At 38.0% G+C, this 25,506-nt stretch overlaps 2 protein-coding genes across 2 annotated transcripts; one reads left to right on the top strand and one right to left on the bottom strand.

Moving 5' to 3' along the window:
• The first annotated feature begins 221 nt into the window (after nucleotides 1-221).
• On the top strand, nucleotides 222-14,297 carry LOC141642047 (uncharacterized). Its single transcript, XM_074450711.1, has 15 exons — nucleotides 222-329; nucleotides 959-1,678; nucleotides 1,774-1,808; nucleotides 1,904-1,979; nucleotides 2,183-2,261; nucleotides 4,491-4,559; nucleotides 4,666-4,838; nucleotides 5,023-5,079; nucleotides 6,626-6,785; nucleotides 8,817-9,030; nucleotides 9,360-9,467; nucleotides 12,176-12,301; nucleotides 12,904-12,955; nucleotides 13,367-13,786; nucleotides 13,878-14,297. The coding sequence occupies exons 2-14, from the start codon at nucleotides 1,052-1,054 to the stop codon at nucleotides 13,517-13,519; spliced, it is 1,929 nt and encodes a 642-aa protein (XP_074306812.1). The 5' UTR covers nucleotides 222-329; nucleotides 959-1,051; the 3' UTR covers nucleotides 13,520-13,786; nucleotides 13,878-14,297.
• A 264-nt stretch (nucleotides 14,298-14,561) lies between these two features.
• Nucleotides 14,562-24,564, bottom strand: LOC141642045 (transcription elongation factor SPT6-like). The gene is made up of 17 exons (XM_074450709.1): nucleotides 24,395-24,564; nucleotides 24,143-24,259; nucleotides 22,701-22,833; nucleotides 22,542-22,617; nucleotides 22,260-22,410; nucleotides 22,034-22,169; nucleotides 21,516-21,774; nucleotides 21,210-21,407; nucleotides 21,023-21,124; nucleotides 20,556-20,942; nucleotides 20,336-20,446; nucleotides 19,096-19,875; nucleotides 18,290-18,431; nucleotides 17,043-18,208; nucleotides 16,537-16,746; nucleotides 15,728-16,205; nucleotides 14,562-15,257 (listed from the first exon to the last, which is right to left on the bottom strand). Exons 1-17 carry the CDS (start codon nucleotides 24,426-24,428, stop codon nucleotides 14,836-14,838), a joined length of 4,902 nt encoding a protein of 1,633 aa, XP_074306810.1. The 5' UTR covers nucleotides 24,429-24,564; the 3' UTR covers nucleotides 14,562-14,835.
• Between the last annotated feature and the right edge of the window lie 942 nt (nucleotides 24,565-25,506).

Here is a 25,506-nt window from a genome sequence, read left to right as displayed (position 1 = left end):
AACTTAATTTTTGTAGGTTTAGGTAGAAGGGTATGATATGAAAAATTAATGAAAAAGTGTATGTGAAAACTTAAAGAGTATAGTTCGTATGTGAAAAAGTAATTCCGAAAAAAAAAGCCAAAAATGCTGTTAAAAAAAAAAAAGAAAAATACATTGTCTCAAACCCTCCCTAAATTGCAAGACAAATACGAGTATCATTAAAACCCTAACAATTGAAGTATTGAACACAATAATTTAAGAGTCGAAGTTATATATTGTAAATTTCTAAAGTAGCTACGAAGAATTTGTGTTTAATCGAGCTTTCTCGTTCAAAAATTCAAATTTACAAGGTTTGTTCTTCCTAATTTTTTTTTCTGTATCAATTAATTGTTTTATTTTCCAGCAATTTGATATACTTTGATTATTTCATAGTCTGAAATTAGGCTCTCGTTTGAATAACATTTAGTTAGCGCTAATTCTTGTATGAGACGGTCTCATGATAAACTCATCGCTATTTATTACAAGTTATCGTTATCATAATGTGGAGACGGTCTTTCAGGAGACTCAATTAGAGCTCTAATTGACGAGTAATGGCGGAATTGAGCTTGATAATGGTGAATTGAATCATAGTTTTTTTGTGCAGATGTTATCCAATTGACATTTATGACCTTTTGTTAAGTTATGTAATCGAGATTTATGTTGATATGATCGTCTGTTGAGGCGTGTTTTAGCTCGAAAAAGGATTAGGTTTCGATAATCGTTGACAATTATTGTATGAGACGGTTTCATGATAAGCTTATTGTAATACCTCTAGCATATCGCAATAGCTCTCACATGCTAGTTATGTTATTTGTCACAAATTATTGTAAAGTGAGACTGTCTTTCAGGAGACTTTGTCGTCAATTAGAGCTTTAATTGACGGGTAAGGGCAGAATTGAGCTTGATAATGTTGAGCTGAATCACACTTATTTTTTTGCAGATGTTGTCCACTTTACTTTTACAAATTATCGTAATGTGAGATGGTCTTATTTTTAGCTCGGGAAAGGATTAGGAAGTATAGTTATTTGTAATTATGGACAGTCATTATGGAAATCCACCTCCTCCCGGGGTGCAATCGTCGCAAACTTATCCGCCTGTTGGGGTAGCACCTGTAGCTTCATTACAGCCCTATGCCCATTTTCCGAGACCGCTTGACCAATCGTTCTATCAGCATCCTGGCCATCAGTTACCTGTTCCGCATTATGGTGTTACTCCACCTCCACATGGCCAGGGCATCCCTCCCAATGTCGGTCCACAGTCTCAATTTACTGGTGCTTCTCCGTATTCTCAGTTCCCTGCTCATATGCCAAATACTTATCAGTATGGTAATGGGGTTGTCGCTCCTATTCCGCACAGTCAACAAGCACAACAGTTTCCTGGTACAAGCAACTTCCATGTGGGACCATATGGCGGTCTTGTGGCAACTCCATCCGGTTCGGGAATTTCTCATGATGGAGGTACTGGCGATACGGAAGCATCACGTACGGAAGGTGCCGTTGATCAGTGGAAGGATAAGAAAGAAGACGATAAAGTTGACGTGAACTTATCCAGAGTAGAATCTTCTGAACCTTTTAATACCAATCAACCTTCTTTGCATCATGCTCGTAAACCAGATGATGAGATTGAGACAGCTGTTCAGGCTGCTTTATTGCGTGAACAAGTAATCGTCATTTGGAATTTGGCTGTCTTTTTTTGAGCTTGTTAAGGGTTTAGACTTTAGCGTGATTGAATATTTTCGTTGTCTATATTGACCAGGAAAATGCCACCCAACAAGTTATACAAAGCCAAAGGTTTGCCTCTATTGTTTTTGGATTTTTTTGTAGGACCGACAACTGTGATTTTAAACCCATAAATCACATCACATTTATTAGTTATTTCACTTCAGGGAGGTCAGAGGAACTAGCACGCTGCCTGATGATAAGGACATTTTTTCCGGACAGCAAGATCCAAATGCGATAAAGGTCAGTTTCGAGGCGTGCTATCCTATTTATTTATTTATTTATCGTGCATTCATAATTATTTCAAAGCATCTCATGGCAACTAAGAGAAACCTACTCATTTTATGGAGAGCAGTGGGGTTCTGTTTTCGCTGTATTTGCATTTTATGTATATGTTTTATTTTCTCTAGCTGATGAACCTTCATTCTTATTCTTGTCGTATGCAGGAGCATCTACTGAAACTTACTTCAGAGCATCGGTCAGAAATGGCTGTAAAGCGTGGGAAGCCCTCTGCTCCTGCAAAAGGTTAATTTCCGACCCCCCTTTTCACTTTGGAGTTAAAGCTATTGGGAATATCATAACCTGTAGCATCATAAATACTGAAAAGATGTCCATCTTAGCTTTGGGAGAGGGGCGGTTAGGTGGAAAGAACAATGTAAGAGAAAATTGAAAATAGATGCCTTGGTTGGTGCAATTGAAAGAAAACATATCCTTTACAATGTTGAAATAGAGCATATGTAGGAGTTACTGAACTATTTCATTTTCTGGGAATTTATGACCATGCAACTCAAGTGCTTTTAAGAGATTGACATGGTCAATATCACTCTATTGCTGAGTTAACGAATTTTTGATTATCATTGGGCATGCTTATTAGCTTTTGTTGTAACTTTGTGAGTAATGATTTGATCATTGGAGTTGGGAGACCTATATTATGTTGGTAGTCGCTCATATAACTCTAAATGCAAGCCATAATTGTCGTAAAACTGCTGTGTTTCTTTGAATTAGCCCTACATTTTCCGACACCTTTGCCGCATCTGCATCGCTTGTCGATCCCCTTTCCTCCAGCACCTCTTTTCATGCTTGGTTTATGTTCTTATGACATTATTAAAATCAAAGAGCATTTGAGATCAAATTATACATTAATGTTTACAAATCCCAGGGAACAAATTTGTTTGATTAGGTTTCATTTCTGACTTGTGAGCACATCTTAAACCCTTAGATTTAGGCTTTTAAGATGCTTTTCGTGGTATTGATATGCCTTATTAATTTTCCATCATACAACGTCCTATACGAAATGGCGATATTTTGGCGTGACACTTTTTACTTCAAAATATTCTGAGCTTAAATGCTCCATCTTTTTCGGGAAGAAAAAATAACAGTGAGAAAGGGAAGCGTGTGATGCGTGGTGTAATTTTTTCAAGTGAGAATGTGTGGCGTAATTTCTTCAAGTGAGTAGATGATTCTATGACAGAGTCGAAGGCCAAAAAATTGTCTTTTTAAATGGAAGAATTTAACATAAAAGTCAATATAAAAGAGAGTATTACATTAATTACAGTTGGTTGATTAAAAAGGAGTGTTTCACAAACGTGGTATAATAAAGGGAGTGTTTGGCAAAGTTTCCATGTTTTTATCAAGAATGAGGTGAAAAAAGAGACAATAAACTACTACCTTGAAAAATCATCTAGAAATTCAGTTTTCAAGAAGTTAATATATATCCACATAAACAACTCTGAAATTGCAACTGCACCAACCACGGCCGTTGATATTACTTCGGCTACATTTCGATTCCACGACTTTGCGATTGGACGGTGACCGATCCCACATTTTGTATCACGGTCCTTATAAGGGTGAGAAATCTCTCATATGCTTAGGACCTGAATACACTCCACCAAATATGAGAGAACACCAGGCCATCGTGATGACAAAAATATTTTTTTAAAAGGGGATGAGAAAGTATGTGTGCATTCCTGTAAGTAAGTAATAGTAAGATTGATGTTCCTTTTGACTGATGAAAGATTAGTATCCTCAGAAAGGGAGGGTCTATTGCAAGGCTCACGGAAAAAAGTTTCCCATTGATGTCTAACTGTTAACGCCAAAAAAAGAAACCAAGGGAAACTCATCTTAAAAGGAAATGTTGAATCTGGAGAAGACTGAGATAACATAAAAATTATTAACTATTTGCTGTTTGATCATGTAAACCAGTAATACACTCTCCTTCTGGGGGTCAGTAGTTGCAAACTTGCATAAACTGTGTCATTTAGGAGTCGCACTCAATGTACTAGTGTACACAATTTATGGCGTTAACACCTGCATCTAAAATTTCATTGTCATATGTTCAGCGTAGTCAAAACGTGCTTACATGTAAAGTGGATTACACCTTACATTTATAATTACACGATCATAACAACTTCTAATTTCTCTTTGCTGACATACGTAGAGAAGTGGGTAATGAATGCTGAATATTGTTGACCAACTGTAGTAGAGACGAGAACATTTACAAAATATGTAGTCATAAATGAAAAAGGGTGCAGAAATTTTTTGATGGAAATTTAGGGCTCTATATATTAGATTTTATTCTTGATGTTGAATTGTAATACCTCTATAAGCGATTCTTCTTGCTTAGTGATGTTATTGTCATTTGTTGTCATAGATGCATATTATACTTGGCATCTCGGAGACTACTTATTGACGTCAAGTAATAATTCATTTTTTGAATTTTTGTTGGATTTATATATTATTGTTTTCACTTTTCAGATAACCTGGAGATAGGTAATGGTTATGGGGTGCCAGGTGGAGGTGCTTATTTTCATTCTGCATCCCTTGGTAAGACTGTTTTTAAATGTTGTTGCTTTTCTATCTAGATTGTCTATTTTTTTTTTTCTAATTGTTGACTGTTTATATTCGTTGATAATCTGATTTGATTATTCAGGAACAGCAGGTATTAGTGGCTTTGGGAAAAATGAGACTAGTGTTGGCCTGGGAGTAGAATCACAGCACAAGCAGGGGGCTAAAGAGTTGCCGGAGTTCCTCAAGCAGAGGCTCAAACAAAGAGGAATTTTAAAAGATGCTTCTTCTAAAGATGACCATGCTGTTCTTGCTTCTGTAAGTTTAGCACCTGTTTGAAGTTTTCATCTGTATGCTACAACGCAAATAATCTTTTTGAAATGGGTTTGCATTTTACCTGACAAATGAGCAGTGTGGTAGTGAGTACAATGTTCTGATAATTTGTTGTACTAAACTGCCTTTGCCCTTTGCTAAATTTAACTGTATTTCAATTATTTTGCAGAAGCAAGACACGCAAGTAACTCAATTATCAGGTTATGGCAACCTAGCGCCTGGATGGGTGAGTTGGAAATCTCAGAATGTCTAAAGTTATAGCAAAATCTAATTACTTGGAACTTGAACCATCAATATTTTACTTTTTCATCGGTCACTTCTGGTTTGTGTATATAAATGTTGCTCCCCTTGTCCCAGAGGGTTAGCATCTTTTTTTACTGTGCACATATGTTAAGCCCTCTCTCAGACTCACATGATTACGTAAAAGGGTTATTTCATGAGAATAATCCAAACTAAGCCTCCTCTTCTTATATTAATCCATCCTAGTGTTTAACTGAGAATAATCTTACCTATTGCATCATTTAACCTGCACTGAAGCCACCCCTTATTTGACCTGTTACAACCGATTTTCTAACAGGTCACATGTGGATCCAATTTTTTTTATTTTTTCTCCCTTATTGCTGAAACTCCCATATCTCAAGAAAAAGAAAGAAAGAAAAAGACGAACATTCAACCCCAAATCAATCAAAACCCTTCCTCTTCTCCATTATCATCTTCCAAAATCAAAATCCCCAAATTGAAATGGACACATTGATTGCAGAGGAAGAACAGATTGCACATCATTTGGCGTATTCATCGCCATTGTTTTCACTGTCATTTTTCTTAATTACATTCAAAGATGCATTCAATCTTACATATCAAACTCCTCGAATCTTCCTTTATACAACAACAACAACAATCAAATCAACAACAATAATGAAAACCCTAATCCCCCAAATACTCCATTATCAGAAGACAGTCCACTTAACCGTTTTGCCCTCAAATCAATGCCCGCAATCCCATACGAACCCAATCCCCAAAACGGTAATTCGACAATGGAGCAGCAGGAAAACGAGAGTTGTGCGATTTGTTTGGGGGAATTTGAAAAGGGGGAAATAATTAGGGTTTTCATGAAAATGTAAACATGTTTATCATGAAGAATGTATTGATCAATGGTTACTAAGGGCATTACATTGTCCAATTTGTAGAACTAGGGTTGTTGATTTTCAACATCATCATCCTAAGATTTTGAATGCTACTGCTGTTCAAATTTTTAACAGTCATTTTCCTGCTGCTAATCTTGTTCTTGTTTACAAATGGTGGTATGTGTGGGTTCAGTTGTGGGTGGTGGTTGGCGTGGGGTTGGGTGAGACGATTGCAGTAGGGTGGTGGTTAGAGGACAGTCTGTTGGAGACTTGGGAGGAGAGTAAGGTTGACTAATTAGGGTTAAATAGTTAAGGAAACCGGTTCTTCAGGTTTCCCTTCCATGGGTTCAATAAAAGTTAAATGATGTAATAGGTAAGATTATTCTCAGTTAAACAGTAGGATGGATTAATATGAGAAGAGGCGACTTAGGTTGGATTATTCCCATGAAATAACCCTTACGTAAAAACTGAACAAGTTGTTCTTGAGCACCCTAAAATTGAACGGAAGATAAACACCATGGACAGGGGGAGCATGGTTAACATTAATTTTGCAACTTCAAATTAGGAAGGATTTTGTTTCCTGCTTTATATATTTCAAGCAAGTTTGAGCCAGGAAAAGTTCATGGATATGCATTGGCATTCACATAGGTTGAAGCAAAGGACCCTGAAAGTGGCGTGTCATATTACTACAATGAAACGTCTGGAAAGACTCAGTGGGAAAGACCAGTGGAGACAAATGCTAGTTCACAAAGCCAATCAAGCTTAACCATGCCTGAAGATTGGGTGGAGACATTAGATGAGACGTCAGGTATAACACAAATGTATTTTAATCTGCTAGAAAATGTTGTGGTGAATATTTTCTCTTTCTCTTCCTTTAAAACCAAGATGCTTCCACAATTAGAAATGCTTGATTAAATGTAATTGGGTGGATACGGGACATTTCTTCCAATAAGTGATCAACGAACTGCCTATTGTCATTTCCACATCTGTTTTATCTTTGCGAGACCCTTCTCTCAAAGCTTTTTAAATTTAACATAACTTAGAAAATTGTACCTCACCTGAAAGCAAAGAATCACTATAATCATATCAAACTATATACGTAGTAGAATTTTTTAGAAGGTGGGTGATGACCCATTAACTTTTTGTGCTGATAATTTCAGAGTCTGTTATTATTTTCTTGAGTCATTTGATTCTCCGCAGCTCGGCAGTTTTTATGTTGAAATAATGATACTACTTGGTCATGGTTTTCACTTTTCATAGTCCCTCCATGGTTCCATCCCATTTATATCATCCCTATCTCACTTGGTGGTCAACCAATATCAAATTTGACTATTACTCCCTCCGTCTCAATAGATTTCTTTACATTTTATTAAAATAGTCCTCAAGTGAATAAAAGTGTAAAGAATCTATTGAGTCGGAGGTAGTACTTTTTTCAATATCTATCAAAATAAACTTTTCATATTATCATTTTGCAGCCTTAGTGCATTAGAGAAAACATTGGTCAATTAAAATGGTGTAGTCACAATGATGAGAGAAAGAGATAGAGACAATCAGAGATTCAGAGTATCGAGTATCGGACAATATAAATGAGAAGGCATATATTATCAATTTGGCATCTGATGTTTATTGAATTGTGAAACCATCGCTGTGTGATTTTTTTTTATCATCACATTTTATAATTTCAGACTTCGGTTTTGTTGAGTCCTAATCCGAAATATCAAGGTCTGGACTGTAATATATCATTTTTTTTAAAACTTAATTCTTCGAATTTATTGAACAATTATGTACGGAGTATAAAAGTTACAGAATTTATTTATTGATAGATGTATATGACTTACAATGCTGATGTTAATTTAGTTACCCTAATACTCGTATATTATATTTAATGATTTAGCCATTTAGGTATTAGATAGGGGCGGACTGAACCAAAAATTAGGTCTGAAACAGGCTGTACCGATCTTTTTAAGGTCTATTAAATTTTCAATTTTTGGTGTTTGATCGGGTCCAATTCGGTCCGGTCCATAATGGTCTCGGACCGATGCATAGCCCTAATAACCGGATTCCTTGACTCTCGATTGTCATATGTAATTCTGTAAGAGAGACAAATTGTTTGTTGATGAACTAGAAAACTTTTATCTCATAGCCTCATATCAAAACATGAACAATTGTTTGAGACGGACTTTTTTCGTCTGAAATAAGACGGACAAAATGTGACCAATTTATGATAAAATGTAAATATTTCTTGATAATATGTTACCATCAGTTTTTTTGTTAAAAAATGATAACTTTAGTTCTAGCATTTTATCATTCAATTGTCTTTCTATTAAAAAAAATGTTGACATTGTGTCGTCTTAAGATAAGATAGTCTTAGGGGAGACCTACTCTTAATTAAACTATAATGCTCAACAGATTCTAGAGGAAATTATCTTCTTGTTTCTCTTATTCTGGTAGCTGGGGTTTGTTTGAATTTTCTTGACCTCTTTTAATATATATATGCTCCCTCTATCCCAGTCATTTGTTTATGGTTTCCTTAAATGGGTCTCATAGTCATTTGTTTACGTTTTTGTTTAGGTATGTAAAAGTTACTTTTTCTTCTTTTGTGCATGTTGCTTTTTCACTTTTTGTAAATCTGAAGGCATAAATCACTCCTTTCGTTGGTCTTTGTGCCATATGTAAACAAATGACCGGGACGTAGGGTACATTTTTCAGAATTCTATTCAATTATGAAACAGAGATTTGTGGTTGAAATATTAGATTAAGTTATCAAGAAAGAAGTCTTAGATCATATGGTTGCCTTTGTTGTCATTAAATTTTGATTATATTGCTCTATTCTCCACAGGTCAAAAGTACTACTTCAACAAGAAAACCCAAGTTTCACAATGGGAACGACCCCATGTGTTGCAACAGGTTGTCTCCCATGTGCAGAGTGCTACCTCCAAGAACCATGATGATATTTGGGCTGAGCTTTCTTCCTTGGCTGAGAGATGCCTGAATTGTGGTGGTTGGGGGGTAGGACTTGTTCAGACCTGGGATTACTGTAATCACTGCACAAGGTAAAACTTGGTTATGCAAGCTATTATTATGCTAAGAACGTAAACATGTCTCAATATTGATACTCTAAATAAGTGGCCCTTCCTGGCTGTGAACTCTGAAAACATATGGCACGCTGTTGACATCACGACTCAATTCAATTTGAACGTAAACATGTCTCACACGTGTTCTCTTATGGACATTGCTTCTGTATTGTCATAAGGTCTCAGACTCCCAGAAAAATATTCATGCCACTTCTCATAATTTGAGGAGGTTATTGGCTTAATGCTTGTTTCTTTTCACGTTCACTGCCTGTTTCTCCATTTCTTACTTTATGTGATATAAAACACAGGACTCTTAAACTTCCTCAAAGCCAATTCTTATTACAAGAACACAAGCAGCAGGGTAACAAAGACCTGAATGGCACACAAGATACAGACGGAAAATACCCCCCTCAAAGGTTTGAGCTACTTTTCATCTTCCAAATGGTTTGATTATCTTCGTTAGAATATACTAACATACACTCTCAAATGTCAATGCTAGCTATAGAGTATAATTAGATGCAAGCTCTATATTTAGGAAAGATGGTTGTTTTTTGGGTAACAGTTGCCAATGATTTAGCCTGCCCATCATATAGAAAAGCCCCTCTTCTTGGAGAAGTTATGAGAACCGAGTTGGGTCTCTATTCAGTTGTTTCCATTAGCTAATGCAATATGACTAGAGGTGTCTAATTTTCTTTTAAGGTTTAGAGAAGTTGTCTTGAGTCTTGCCGTGGCAAGGATCAAGTTTCAAACACTTATCAACTCAGAAAGCTTTTCGCCCAGTTCATTAATTTATGATCTAACACAATGTTTATTGGTTGGGTTTAGTAGATCTAGGGCTTGTATAAGGACAAAAAATGGAAACTAAATAAAAGCAAAATTTAGAAATCAAACCCAAGTGAGAAAGGCTTTCCACCCTTTCCCAGCAGGAACAGTTAGACCAACTTGCAGGGGGGAAGGGTTGGTGCCTCGTGGCAGCCACTAATTGGAGGTGGATTTTTCTGTCAGAATTTTTGTTGCAGCATTTTATAACTTGAAATTGATAACTTAAGTTTTACAACAACAACAAAAAAATCTACAAATTACACCAATGTCACTAGTTTTTCTTTCTCTACAAATAGAGATCACATTTGATATATTTTGGTGATCATTTTAATTCTATTTATTTTATCAATAGGTTATCTTCTATTTGTGAAAAAAAAACAAAAAAAAAAAAGATCTAAAACTTTCATACAAACATTAAAAGTATTAATTTTGAGTATAAATAAATTGGGTTAAAAATCTTATTATTTTGATTAATGTTACTTTTGTGGTATACCAAATATAGAAGAAATGTTGGGTTAAAGTAGGTTAAATAGGGGTTGATAAAACATCAAAAATAAGAATGGTGCTTGTGAGTAGGTTAAGGAAAAGAAGTTAATTTTTAAATTCAAGAATTAGGTCTACGTAGGGTTGCAGGAACTAATGATAAACATAGTTGAAGGCCTGAGTTATTGATAGTCTAAAAAGGAGAAAATACTAACTGTGCGGAATACAAGCTTTTGTTAAGATTCTTGAACCATTTGGTGGAGTGTAGGAGTAGACAGAGTTCTAGGGGGTTGTTGTAAACTTCCTTCCTAGTTCCAGATTCTTCTATGCCGTTTCTTCAAGTTTCATCTCATTTGTATGTATTTGAGTTTTGCACACTGGTAAAGGAAAATCATAGTTTCATTCCATTTCCCAACTTCACCGCAAATGCCCTCAGTCTCTTGCACCCAACCCTATCAAGAGCCTCTCCCACCCCACCATCTAACCAGTCTACTGCCCCTAGATCTCCTCTCTACTAACCCCAACCCATCGGCAATCACTCTGAGTATGGCCCTCTTCACTGGTGTTCTCTCTCCCCTAAATTCAGTCCAATCTCCACCACCCCTGACGATGTCTTGTCTCCCATGTAAACCACCTGATTGACCACCACCAAATCAACGGCTGCAGAGTAGAGGTCAAGTTTGGGTGGGTAGGGGTGAATTCGACTATGGACTGTGGTGGGACGTTGGCGGTGATGTACAATGGTTAAGTGGCGTTGGTGGTGATGTGTGACAGGTGTGGGGCATCAGCTGTGATCCTCCCACTTGCATGAGATACTCCCTTATTAACTTCTTTACCTTGACCACAACAACCAGATCTTCTTTTGGGTCATAGGTTTGTGATGGCTTGGTGAGAGGTAGTATGTTGAGGGATTGTTGATTTTAGGTGATAGAAGGAAGTGGTTGTGGTGACTTTTTGTGGGAAGTGATTGTGCTGGTTGGTGGAAGGTAGTTGTGATAGCCTATGTTACTCCAACTCGGTTGCAAGTGTCGGACACGACACAGTGTCTGAGTGGCGAATACAGTTATTTTGCGCTAATGAAGTGTCACAGTGTCGTTTCGTGTCAGGCACTTCAAGTGTCCGACATGGGACACAACCAAAGTGAAGTATCGAAGTAACATCGGTGGTGTCTGATGTGTTGGTTGTGACTTGTGAGAGACGAGAAAGTGAGAAAGGGGTATAATTATGGGTAAAATTGTCACTTCAGCACTTAAAAATTTACTTCACAAGAAAATGTATATGTATAAGATTGAGTGAAAAGGCCCAAAATTGAACTGTGTATAAATGAGTGGAAAGAAGGTTGTACAATTTAATGGACAGTCAGTCCTTCCCGTTAAAACTTTTAACCACTGCAAGGGTTGGTGTTTGGAAGAGACTCTATGATATAGTCGTCTTGGAGATTTAAAGATTTAGGCAATCACATTGTAAAACTATATTGCCCATATTAAGCGAGATTAGACCACTATGGCCGTGACCGTAACCGTGATTTAGTACTATGTTTCTCAGTGATATCCAGAGAGAATATAATGGATCCTTAACATGCAGACTCTCAATGTGTAAAATGATGGCATTTTAATTTGATACGAGGGTCTTTTAATGCCTGCCTTGTTCATTTGACCTGCTTGAAAGTTCTCTCTTTATTGGGCAGAGGATACAGAATTAGTAACAGAAGAGGAGGGAGGCTACCTCCTCGTCTTTCGATATGCGCTTAAGTTTTTTTGTTCCAAAAACGAATTGGTATCAATATGAATGTTCTAATTTTTTTTCATCTCCAAAACAGGCCAGGTTCACGACCTCCAATTAACAAAGGAGGTGGAAGATCTCATAAGAAACGGTCTTACAGCGAGGATGAAGAATTGGATCCCATGGACCCAAGCGCTTATTCTGATGCTCCTCGTGGTGGCTGGTATGTTGAATCATGTTCCTAACCCCCACGTTCATTGTTGACCTTGTGGCTTGCTGGTGGTGTTGATTTGTGGGATTTCCCTTTCTAGGAATATAGTCTTATTGGTGCTTACTAGTAAGTATTGACTTGATATATTGTTGTTGCGTGTGTGCTCACGCGCCTTTGTGGCAAAACCTAAGGGTGTATAGGGGAAATCTGCATTCATTTGTTTAGTCTTTTCCTATCAGCATGATTATTAGTTACTCTATCCATCCCATCTATCCTGCCCACACTTGACTAGAGGTTGTATTTAACATTTTGTGATGAATTACCATTATTACCCCTTGACTTCATGAATTTACATCTAGATATGCCACATTACCCTTTGCCATTGGGTCTAATTAAGGCCTAATAATATCTTAAGAAGTCCAATTTTTATTTTAATAGATGTAGAAAGGGCCCATTTATATTGTGATGGACTTAAAAGAACACTGAGACAATGTATATTGAATGGAGGGAGTATAAACTATTGTGCAAATTATCAATGTGGCCATTTTAGTAGTGATCTGAAAGAGTGTGCTCCGGCAGTATTGATAAGTTATCTCTGAATTGCTGATCTACAGGGTTGTAGGTCTTAAGGGAGTACAGCCACGAGCAGCAGATACTACGGCGACGGTACGGCACGATTATCTTGTTTCTCTACGACCCCTTAATGAAATCAGTTTTGTTATAGAACTTGTTGACCTTTATTAGAATAATCGTAATATTGAAATCATCTGTGGATAGCGTCAAGCCGTCAAGTACTCTCTAATATGTGATTATCACCTAATAGAAATTTTGAATGGCTCTAATTTGAGTTCGCTTGTCCATCTGCTAAAGAATTAGTAACTATATTTTTTTTTTCTATTTTTCCTGTTTTTTTGTTTTGTTTTACTATTTGTAGTCATTACTCATTACTTCAATGCACAACAATTTCTTTGGTTGGAGCTAATTCATGCAAGTATAGAGAGCATTATTTGCTGAATTTGGGAACTTCTTCAGCTATTAGGTTGCAGGATTCTGACACAGATGTGATATGTTTTTCAGGGGCCACTTTTCCAACAGCGTCCCTACCCGTCTCCTGGAGCCGTACTACGGAAAAATGCTGAAATTGCTTCACAAAAAAAGAAACCGGGGTCTAATTACACAGAAATATCCAAGAGAGGTGATGGAAGTGATGGATTAGGTGATGCTGACTAACATCTCTGAGACTTTGCCACAGCATAACGGATAAGAGATCTTGATATTAGTAAGTCGCCCATGAAAGTGTCTCAATATCATCCGCAAAGGATACATTGCTCCTTGAGAGGCTCGTAGGAGTAGTTGGAAGTCCAAGATGGTATGGGAAACCAGAGCTAATTTTACCCTCGGGCGTGGCTACAAGTGTAAGACTAAACCCATTTTTGAGTGTTGAATGTAGAACGTCAAGGCTGCAACATTTGGAGCATGAGACTACTTTTGTCAGATGTGCAGAATTCGTTCGCTTATTACCATTTTTGAGTGTTGAATGTAGAACGTCAAGGCTGCAACATTTGGAGCATGAGACTACTTTTGTCAGATGTGCAGAATTCGTTCGCTTATTAGACCATTTTCAGGTTGTAGATTATTTTTTGTTTAAGATCCATGTTCATACAAGCTTTATTGGGTCTCTTTGTGGCGAACCGAGTTATGGCAGCATCGCGGCCTTCTCTTTATTAGAAGATGCACTATTATCTTATAGACTCTGCCATGTCGATTTTACTAACATACCCAGAAGGATAGTATGGATAACTTGCTTCTAAGACATCTGAGAAACATGACCTCAAACTCTGTTAATGTAGTTCATCATGGTTACCTTATGAAATATTACGGGTTTCATTTACTGTGTACTCATGTCAGTTTAATGTAATCGCTATTTATCTTTGGCTGCGATTTCTTTCATTTGCACAGCGCCAAAAGTGCCATGTATTTTCTTCTGCAATTTATCCATTTTGCATTTGTAGTGTGTGTTCTTGAAAAGCCTATGAGAATGTTCGATCCAACTTTAAGAATCACATAATAGTGATCACTAAATAATTACTTATGCGTTGTCCGTTAATTGAATGCAAGTGAACTGAATACAAGCGTCTCAAAACCCAACTTTCAGCAAGTTTCCGTCGGTTAATACAGGAAGGCATGTTTCTGCAGACAGCTTTCAGCATAAGCGCAGCAGTAAAATTTGCAGGCCTCAATTTTAGCAGTGTCGACGAAAAGTACAGGTATATATCGAACATTTATTATATATATACGACACTAAAACACCACGTAAAAAGGATTATAGCATGCTAAAATGCCTGCAATTTCATGTAAAATTTGAAACTACTAAGATACATATTTGCAAAGATGGTAGTGTTATTAAAAACATTTCTGCAACCTACAAAATCAAAATATAAGAATACAAGAAAGGATCTTTGTTATGACATAATTATGTCATTTAGCCGGGCGCAAGCGATTGGATGGATTACCATCCACTGCCTCCGCCAACACCACCACCGCCACTACCATCCCTTAGAGCTGCCTTTAGTACTAGGTTCATCTCCCTCCCAACCCCCACTGCCACCTCCACCTCCACTCACATCGTTGGTGTCTCCCCAACCACCAACTCCCGCTCCTCCACCGACATCGCTACTACCTCCCCAAGCTCCATCTCCACTACTACTTCCACCGACACCGCTACTGCCTCCCCAACCACCCGGAAATGCCTCCTCACCGGGGGCGTTCTGTACTTTGGCACCTGGGAAGGTTTCCCAATTCTTGTTCACTTCTTTGTTGTCTGAACTCCATCTCGATCCACCATAGCCAGAATCTCGCCGATCTGAGTGGTCACGCCCACGTGCTCCACGTTCACGCCCTGCATCATATGGCCTTGGCGCACCACTAGGATGCCCATCTCGCCCACTGCTTCTGTTATCATTTCGACCTACAAAATAAGAAACGTCATTACTCATATATCAAGCAAAGATTTTTGAAAATTTTGAAATGTGTTCAATTTGTTTGTATCAGAGGGAGACAGCTCTGGTTATCCGATTCACTCGATCGCCCAACGAATATGAACATAACACTCTTTTTATAAGAGCATATCCCTTATCGGATGTGTGCCGTATTCATAATGAATTAGGCTACTCTTGGTTGATCCCCATCATTGGATTGTATAAAGCGAGCTTACGCCTCCAAAGGAGGCAATAAAAATCAAATAAAGAAAACAGTGCCATCTATTTTGGACTCTGGTCAATAGGGGAAGAATAATACTCGTAACATTTAACACCAATGTTAATTGAAGATCTTGCACTAACAAAGGCAATATATGCAACGATCTACATGGTACGGTAAATGCTATAGCAAGAAGACAATAAAAAGAGTTGGAAGTCATAATTGATCTGAGATGAGTACCTGATCTACCCCCATGAGAAGAATGATCTCTGTCTGAAGATCCTCGATATCCACCATCCCTACCACCAGAGCCACCCCGTCCACCAGAGAAACCACTGGTTGCAGGACTACGCATTGGCACCATAGCAGCAACTGATTGGATAGATAATGACTCATGGACTGGTGGGTCATTAATATGCCTCTGGAAATATGCCACAAGCCTGTTAATGTCCTCAAACATCCTCTTGCGGAATTTAAATCCTTTAGGGTATAGACCAATATACTCATGGTGAGGATTAGAGCTTCGTATGTAAGTAAGAATAAAGGTGCCAGGATGCTCATGAGAAATGCCAAAGCAGTAAGCTATCATATTTGGGTGCTTAAACTTGTAAGTCTTAAGGTCCTCGTCGACTTCTGCTTTTGTCCCCGTCCGAAACTTCCTATAACTCAGCATTGCTTTTAGATGCCCGACTAAGGGATCAATGTAACGGTCCATAACCTGTAGAACAAAGAAACAAACACAATATGTTCAAGGTGATGTGAACAAACGGACAAATCAGCTTAAAAATCCAGTGTACATATAATATACCTGTTCCAGAACCCCAAAAAAAAAATACCCAGTGACAGGTGAATATTTTACTAGCTAACACCAAATTAGAAACCCGTCTCATAAGAGGAGATGATGTTACGCCCAGAAGTTATGAAAAAACATGGTGACAAACTGACAGCTAGACATCAAAAAATCTTCCCAGCAAAATTACAAGTGTCAAGGAATATGATCAGAGGGCCAAATGAAATATGAGCAGATTTTACCATAAACCTTTACTAACCTCGTCCAAATCCTCAAAAATGTCGTCCCCTATTTTCAAAGTTTTCCCTATGCGAAGCAAGCTTGTGATATCTTTGTGATCTTTTCCGCCCTCAATTATATCCTTGTGAGCAAACACGCCTTCGTAAATCTTGAGAGTCAGCGTCAAATAAGATGGACCACGAGAACTTGGACGAATTATGCTTTCACCAGGATCCTTGTCTGCTAATAACTGTACACAGATGAAGGGAGGACAATTAAGAGCGATGGGACAAAAAGAGAGATGCATCTGAACTCGGTTTAATGAATAAGATTACTGTCCGAAAATAAGATAGCAAAAAAGAGGATATCTTGGAGCACTTGACAAAATTGGGCTTTCACGTCGAACATACATTTATATCAAGAAGCTCAAAATTAATTTAGAAGTTTGACTGATTCAGCAAAAAGATAGTATGTCAAAGAAACGAGAGACTACAAACCACAAGGGCGCACAGAACAACGCTACATGCTATTTTCCTGCACACATACCTTCATTGCTTCATCAGCTGTGATATTCTGAAAGCGAGGATGGACGATCATCCTTGGCTTAAAACGTTTTACTGCAAGCTCTTTATCTTTACGTGCCTTTTCTTGTTCACTTTGTAAGCTGCTTCGATCTTCATGATAGTAAGGATCAAGGACTACATTATCATGTATATTATTTCTCATATCCTTCTCTCTGCAGGTTAAGAACACCTGATACCTATTTTTCAGGATTGATTTGATCTTACAAGTAAGAACGTCACCCTCATGCAACTTCTCAGTTAAATCATCCCTCCAATCATCTGAATATTCCTCCCTTGTAAGCATACCGGTTAACCCTGATTCCATGCCACATATGGCTCGCTGCGGTTGCACCCTGCGAACAGTAGCTTGGACAATTCGTCCTTCACAAAGAGTATCATCAGTCTCACCAGATATCAGATAAAACTCCTCTTCCTGGGAAAGCTCTTCATATTTCTTACGCCACTCTTGGAACCCTTGCATCAACTCCAGTTTAATAGCATGCAAGGTCTCTATCTTAGACTCTCGATCTGTATCCCTAGCATACAAATCAACATTAAAAGACTTAAGGGCAACTGGTTTATCTCTAAGATGCTCAATTGCCATCTCGATTGCATCATCATCATCCAAATTATCATCACCAATTATTACCCTGTATATATCTTTTGCCATTTCCTGTGCGAGAGCATAGGACTCCGGATGTATTCTTGTATCATCCAAGACATCAACAAATTGGTTGCTACTAACAACTAGACCACTGCGTCTAACACGCAGGAAACCAGCCGCACTGATGAATACCTTTCTTCCAAGTCCATGATTAGTCAGTAAGTCTTTTCGAGTGACAATTGCCCCGGACCTAACCAATGACCTCTGTAAGGAGGCTGCTTTACACGGTCCAAGACCAGAGATAAACTGCAATGGGGTAAATAACCATTCATGATTTGCAGCCAAATTGAGATCAATGCCCACCTGATTAGTAACATCAACCATTATCTGTTCCACCATCCCGTATTTCTCATCATTATTAAGAAAGCTCTCTAGAGGATTGAGTTTCCATGACAATACTTCCTGTTCAGTACCACAGAGTGAAGCAACCATAGCTAATGGATTTTGAAGATACCGTCCTAAAGCAACAGCTCGTTTTACAATGCCTGAGATGGAAAGAGGTGAAAAGTTTGACTTTGTCAAGAGCTAAAAATAGGAATTCACATAACAATTTTGGCTATATTTACCTCGCTGACCAGGGATCTGCTCAGAGGATATTTGAGAATTTTCATAGAGACGAGGCAAAGATTCATCTCCGTAGAGAACACTCAATCCATCCATGTCCTGGCCGACATCCCTAGGATTTTCTTCAACCATCTTAAAAACAATCTGAAGAGAAGACAAATAGGTTAAAAGACAGTCTGAAGAGAAAACAAATATGATATTAAGTAACAGAAAAAATCAGCAAGAGTAATATCTCCGTCAGCGGACAAAACGGACAGCTTCGTATGTCATTGATCACAAAAGTGTGAAGCTACTTAGCAAAGCTAAACTATCATTAGCTTTGCCGCATAGCAACAAAGACAAAAAAAAATGTCTTGAAACAATGTTATAATTTCACAAGCTGGATGATAGTTTTAGACTTTTAACTAGATCCGCTAATCCTCTACTTAGATGAACGAATTTTTAGAAAAAGAGACTAAATTTCCTTGTTTAGTTATCAAGTTGGGTAGAAGTAATTTAGCGAGGAGGGAAATGAAGAAATCCGTTTACACTCCTACAAATTAAAATAGGAAAGATTTGGAGGACGAACTTCATTGCTTCATTCTTTTTCGCCATCCCTTCCCTACAAACCCCTCCATGTTTGCTATCCAAACCAAGGGTAAAGACACTTCAAAAAAAGGGTGAATAGATTTCTAAACTTTCATTATTCCATGATCCTATTCCAAATTTTCAAGAAAAAATTTCATCAGGATTAATCGACAAGAGGAACAACACTAATCTTCGCATTTACATTCACCAAGGTACAGTCTATCAACTGAACAAAGCGTACCTCATAAATATCATCCTTCAGCCTAGTGCAAGACAAATTCACAGCACCCAAGACAACAACCTCAGGTTGGTGTTCTGTCATAAACCGTAACAGATTTTGCTGGTCATGTTTTTTACGCTGCTGGTCAGCTGCATTATGAGACTTCAAGCTTATTGAACCAGCCTCTAGCACATCAACAATCTCTCCAAATGAATCCAACATCACAAAAGTGTTTGCTGGCTTTCCAGGACCCCAACAACAAGCCATGACCCTAGGAGCTACCTCATCATCTGAGCTCATCTCTCTCTCTTTACGACGATATGGAGCCACAGATACTTTATCCCACAACCGTTTGCCATATTCCATTAGCAAGCGGTTCTTGGACCTGCTAGTCAAAAGCAACCTTGCTTCCTTTTCAAGCGCTGGCAGAATAAAATTAAAAATTGCGTCCTCTAGTATCAGTTTCCTCTGCTCATTCCACAGCTGAGCAGACCTGCTTACACCACAACTAAGGTACTTCTCCTGAGAATCGTTTACTAGTTTATTAAGTATTTCCTCTGGCAATTTGATAGTGACTTGCAGAAGCTTTTCCTCTTCTGCCTTTTGGATAAGAAGCCATTGGGCATCCTCAAATTTGTTTAAAGGTTTGTTTCGTAACCACTTCACACCAGCAAATTGATGGAAAGCATCTATGACAGTATTCCCATCAGTTGTAGGACATGTTGACACCGTCACATTGTCAAAGTATATACTACGAAAATGTTTTTTCACACGAGGCTCACAGCTTATCTCCACTGCTGCCTGGCATAGTCACAAACCATTTAGTATACAGCCGAGGTGTAATAAACTTTTTTTACAAAGATATAAAGACCTGACAAAACTGAACAACCCAAATAAGTCGACCCAATACTATGAAGTAACCCAACCTGAAATCTCAATTGACCCGACATGGCCAAGACATATATAGACCCTAAATTAACCCGGCCTGAAATGACCCAGCCAGAGAGCATCCTACCCGCAATTGATCAGATCATAAAGGGCCGAACTTATCCGAAACGACTAAATTTAAGTCATGTTTAACATTAACCACATTTAAATAAAGAACCCATTGCCAAACCCTCGTTTTTATATGTAATTTTGCCAAACACTTTATTTTTATCCATACATCTAAAATAGACCTGATCCAAAACGTATAATAAACCCGAAATGACCTGACCGTAATAACCTTTTGCTACGCCCAATAAATTATCCATACACATACCATGTGTCTTGCACCTTTTAAGACACTTTGAGGAGAGTCAAACATGGCACAGGTAAAATTTGAAGCCACCTCTTCAGGTGTCTCCTTCCGGTCCTCAGGTTCATCCACTCTCTGCAAGCAGCAGAAAAATAGAATTTCAGAAACAAAAAAAAAAAAAAAAAAAAGAAACAAAAAAACGAATTCGAAGGCCAAATTAGTATTCACCAATGTTGAAGCTTACCGTTGATTCCAACGAGATCTGCATCCCAAACTGCTCAGAACTGCAGCCGAACTTGCTGGCAACCTCCCACAAACCAGCTTTATTGCATATAGCATAAATGGATTTTCGCTTAGGTTTTTTCTGCTGTCCCTCATCCACTCCTGCCTCTCCAGAAGGAAAATGCAAATTGAATTTCGCGTCAACATCGTCAACTTCCCTTTCAGATTCTGCTTCCTCCAACATATGAAGAATCGAGACAAAGAGCTGCTGGTTCAAACTAAGTCTAGTCTCATCATATATTCTACGAGATTCTTCCTCGAACCTTTTATTGTAGTACGCCAACAGAGCAGTCTTTCGCTTTTGAAGAAGCAGCCACTTTGTATCCAAATCTCGAACAGCCCAAAGCACCTGCAAACTCAACAGTCATTTACTTCAGCACAAAAGAGGCGCAAAAACTACAATCGTAACTGTTCTGATTGAATATTTACCTTGTGCCACTTCAGTCCATCACGACTAAAGTTTTCACCTTTTTCTGGATCTTTCAACAAACTGAAAATGTCCTCCTTGCGATACATGGAAATGAAAGGGAGCTAAAGAAGCAAAACAGAAACAGTTAGCCACCTAAGTAAACAAGAACAGACAATTATGAAAGAAGCTGCTAGTTCTGCCACTCACATCAAGTTTCTGAACATGTACGAAGTTCAAAAAATTTCTAATATGATCCTCCAACTCTTCAACCTCCTGCTCTCCAAGTGCTGACATCTTCACTAAAACAGGAACTACAGCAGATTCCAGCTGCTTCCTAATCCATGTGGCCTCTGCTTTGATTGCACCAACATCAGTGGAAGGAGGACCTGTACTCTTCTCACTCACCTATCATCAAGTGCAGTGATCAGAAGACCCAATAGTATTATACAGGTTGACAGTGTGAACAGCACAAGCGGACATCAATATAAACAAGGTTGATGTGAGTTTACAAACCTGAATTCTCTCTGGTATATCAATCTCCCTGATTAGTTCATCCTCCGGTCTCATTTTATTTCTTATGAGAACGCTGGGTTCGAACTCATCTTCAAGTCTCCTTCCGCTAGTCTCATCATAAATCATAGATCTATCCAGGTTCAGCCGTCGCTGATTGAGAAGTTCCTCGACATCTCCAAAAATCTCCTGGGCTTCCTGAATAGCGGATGATGAAACCCCAGTAGATGGGTTAAATTTCTTCTTCTTCACCTTACGCCGCCTAAATGTTAATCAGTGGAGGTCAACCACGACTTGGTCAAAGGTATACACAACCAGTCTAAACATAGAAAAATAAGCATAGTTTTAATGATAAGCCACAAAACCAATGAGCAACTGAGTTATGAAGGTTTGGGAGGTTACTCCAACCACGTTTGGTAGATTATTGTCCAAAGCAAGCGAGATTAGACAGCGACAACCGATATCGCAACCGTGACCTTCGCTGAGATTCAATACAATAGAAATAAGAGATAACCCCATACCTCACGGGGGCCCCCGTCTCATCAACATCTTCTTCTTCAACAATAAAATCAGCCATATCATCTTCATCAACCATGTCTACGTCCTCCTCCTCTTGCTGCTCATCATACTCTTCACGGATATCCTCAATGGCATCTCCTGTGACACAGATAACACATCACAACATTTTTAAAGAAATAACAAATAAAAAAAGAAAGCTACAATGTCCAAGTTGAGAAGAAATTTCACCATCATCATCATCAAATAAGGAACGGTGAACCTGCTCCTCCCCTCTCCCTCCACCTTTTTTAGAACCAGCAAACTCCTCTTCATCAGAAAACCCAGAATGCCCACCCTCAGCATCCCCACGAGCTTTCTTCAGTCTTTTAAACTTTTTGTCCTGTTAAAATCCAAATCATATTTCATAGATTTGAAAAAGTAAAAAGAAAAAAGAAAAAAAAAAAGAGGACAACAGAAGTAAAATTAACTAGCACCCGTCAAAAAGGCTAAGCACAAGAAAACGTCGCTTACACTAGCAGCTTTACGAGAAACAGGAATATTGGCATCCTCCAGTAGTTGCAAGTCATCCTCATCAAGTTGAAAATCCCTGAAATGAGTTAAAAGATCTACTGAGCAAAGATAGGGTGACGAAAGATCGCAATACTTGAATTTTCTCAAAGAACCATTTACTTCTTTTTTCTTTTCTTCTTTTTACGCCTCTCATCATCATCGTCATCTTCCCTATCTTCTTCACCAGGCTGATCCTCATCTTCGTCCTCCTCAACAATAAAGTCGTCTTTTTCATACTCATCTGGCCCTTCTTCTGCCAGAGCAAGTTATTGTCCGTCAAGACAAACGCAATACCAAACACAGGTTCAATAAAGTACGTTAAAGACAGGCAAAACACAATACATTAAAGACAGGTCAAACACAATACAAAACAAGGGTTTGAGAAAGCGCATAACATTGAAGAGCCTCTTACCTGGGGAAAAAAAGCTCAATTTACAGTTCTACAAATATCAGAAAAATCAGAGAACGCCTAAATCATTTACTAGAAGTATATTTTATCCAAAAATACCATGCCATGTAAAGAAAACTAATATCAAAGGATGTTAAAGAATACAATCCAAACTTCTCCATACTTCATACTTCGGTAGACAACTTCTTTAGGTCAAAGTGTTGAACATTTAAGCTAGTCACCAATTCAATAGTTAGCTTGTTGAATACTCGAATGCATTTTATGAGTTAGTTAACTAGGTCAGATAAGACCATCGAGGGAATTTAATGCAACTTTATTAGGTCAAAGTGCTATATATTTTCAATTTTATCGAGACAAAACTGTGTTAGTTACTGAACCACTTCTGTGACTATACAAATCAATTATTTGCCCCTCCAAAAACTTTTTTGGGCAGTTAAGCCCTTATGCGCATAAACCCCACATTCTTAACAAACGAAACCCTCACATGAATCACATAGGCTTGCTTCGCTCGTAACAAGAGTTGCACCAGTCAAACCTGAAAAAAATGACCTCTTTCCACTCAAATCGTGGAAATCAAATAAAAATTTACATGCTAATGGAGTCAGGTCCGCCAACCATGAAGTTTTCATCTTTCAACCCAAATCATGAAACAAAAATGTTCCGACCTTGTAAAACTTACGAAAGAGCCACTAATCCCTATAGATTAGTACTACAACGAATAAATCAATTATAGACGGAGCACACAAATCATCTATAATCACTGATTTACCCAGTCCACCCAAAAAAAAACCTATTATCCAAGTAGAACCCTAAGTCCCTAACCAAGACAATCATAATCAAATGCAACTTCAAAAACTCAAAAATCATTAAAAATCACACAAAAAACCCTCAAATACATCAAAGATCACACAAAAGCACCTAATTATTAAATTAGAAACCACCAAAACAATCATAATCAAATGAAACTGCGGAAACTCAAAAATTCATACAAAAACCCCTCAAATGCATCAAGAAACATACAAAAGCACCTAATTATTAAATGAAAAACCCTAACAAAAACAATCATAATCAAATGAAACTGCAAATACTCAAAACTCATACAAAAACCCCTAAATTAAACAAAATTAAAGCAAAATCAATAGAAAACCCTAACCGTCTTCGTCGTCGTCGTCCTCATCACCACCACCGCCACCGCCTCCAACATCGCCGTCTTCGAGATCCTCCGCGTCCTCCTCTTGCTCTCTCTCATCATCCTGAACCTCGAATTCCTCTACACAAATTTCATCAATCCATTCATCAATTCATTCATATAATCGAACAATACGATAAATTAGGGTTTCAAAACACCAACAATAACAACAAAAACATAAAACAAAATCGCAGAAAAATTGAGAAAAATTCATACCTTCGTCATCGGAAACTACAGCTCTTCCGCCCATGATTTCGCAAAACGAACACTAAAATGACGAACAAAAATTGAAGAAATTGAGGAATTTGATCGAAAATTTTGAAGGTAGAATGAAAGAGAGAAGTTCGTGAGCTTACGAATAGAGTGGGGAAAATTTTGAGGGGTTTATATAGTAGTTGTAGACTTAATTTAGATTTAAAAAAAAAAATTATTTATCTACGTGGCAGATATAGTGGGTAAAAATAGGATTAAAATAATATATGGGTTCGGTCCGGTGGGTTGAGAAATGGGTTGGGTTTAGATGGTTCATGATTCATTGACTGTGATTAAGGCCCATGTTGAAATTACTACAATACAAATATTAGAGGTGGTCACGGGTCGGATTTAGGTTGGGCTAGGCCGAAATGGGGGTAAGTGGGAAGGGCCGGTCGTATTGGTTCGTGCTTGATTCTGAATCGGCATGTGCCTAGGTCAAGTCGAGTTGGGCATATCGAATTGGACCTTTTTTTTGGAGGCTAGGGTAGTTTGGTTTAGGAATGGGTCAGGTGGCTATGCCGCTGGCGACCCAGCTGTCGATTTAGGCAAACCTTGGCCGACTTGTTAGAGTGGCTACCTCTAACTGCAATTGACACATGAACTAACCACGTGAGACACTTTTTTTAGTGCATTTTTCTAACACAACAAATTAATGTATAGGTTAGTTTTTTGTATAGATATTTTAGTTCGGTCTATACAATACGATGATTTTACATGAGAGCTTTTGATATGAATTTGTTTTATAAGTCATTTTTAAGTTTTACCATAAACTTATACAACTAATTATAACGTATACGATAAGCCTAATCCAATTGGTCGGAAAGAAACCTATGGACATTCTTCATTACCTCAAAAAGTAATGGTTCATTACCTCTAACAGATACGGAGTACATTTTAGTATATTATTTCGACTACAAAACATCATTCATTACTTAATATTGTGACCGTTAAATTATTTTGGGATAATATCTAAAAATTATAAACTGTTGAGAGTTAATGGAGAAGATTCAGATTGATTTGTTTGTTCCTTCAACATAAGGTATCTGAGCTCATGATTGGGCTAAGTTTGGACG

Source organism: Silene latifolia, chromosome 2, assembly GCF_048544455.1.
Source record: "Silene latifolia isolate original U9 population chromosome 2, ASM4854445v1, whole genome shotgun sequence".
Taxonomy (NCBI): domain Eukaryota; kingdom Viridiplantae; phylum Streptophyta; class Magnoliopsida; order Caryophyllales; family Caryophyllaceae; genus Silene; species Silene latifolia.
The sequence above is the reverse complement of the archived record's forward strand: the minus strand, read 5'-3'. Positions and strand labels throughout refer to the sequence as shown.

Coding starts and splice junctions, on each gene's coding strand:
- LOC141642047 (XM_074450711.1), top strand. CDS start 1,052: ATGGACAGTCATTATGGAAATCCACCTCCTCCCGGGGTGCAATCGTCG. Junction 9,031..9,359: donor TACTGTAATCACTGCACAAG/GTAAAACTTGGT, acceptor TATAAAACACAG/GACTCTTAAACTTCCTCAAA. Junction 12,956..13,366: donor CAGCAGATACTACGGCGACG/GTACGGCACGAT, acceptor TATGTTTTTCAG/GGGCCACTTTTCCAACAGCG.
- LOC141642045 (XM_074450709.1), bottom strand. CDS start 24,428: ATGGGCGGAAGAGCTGTAGTTTCCGATGACGAAG. Junction 21,775..22,033: donor GAGACGGGGGCCCCCGTGAG/GTATGGGGTTAT, acceptor ATTAACATTTAG/GCGGCGTAAGGTGAAGAAGA. Junction 18,209..18,289: donor GCAGATCCCTGGTCAGCGAG/GTAAATATAGCC, acceptor TTTCCATCTCAG/GCATTGTAAAACGAGCTGTT.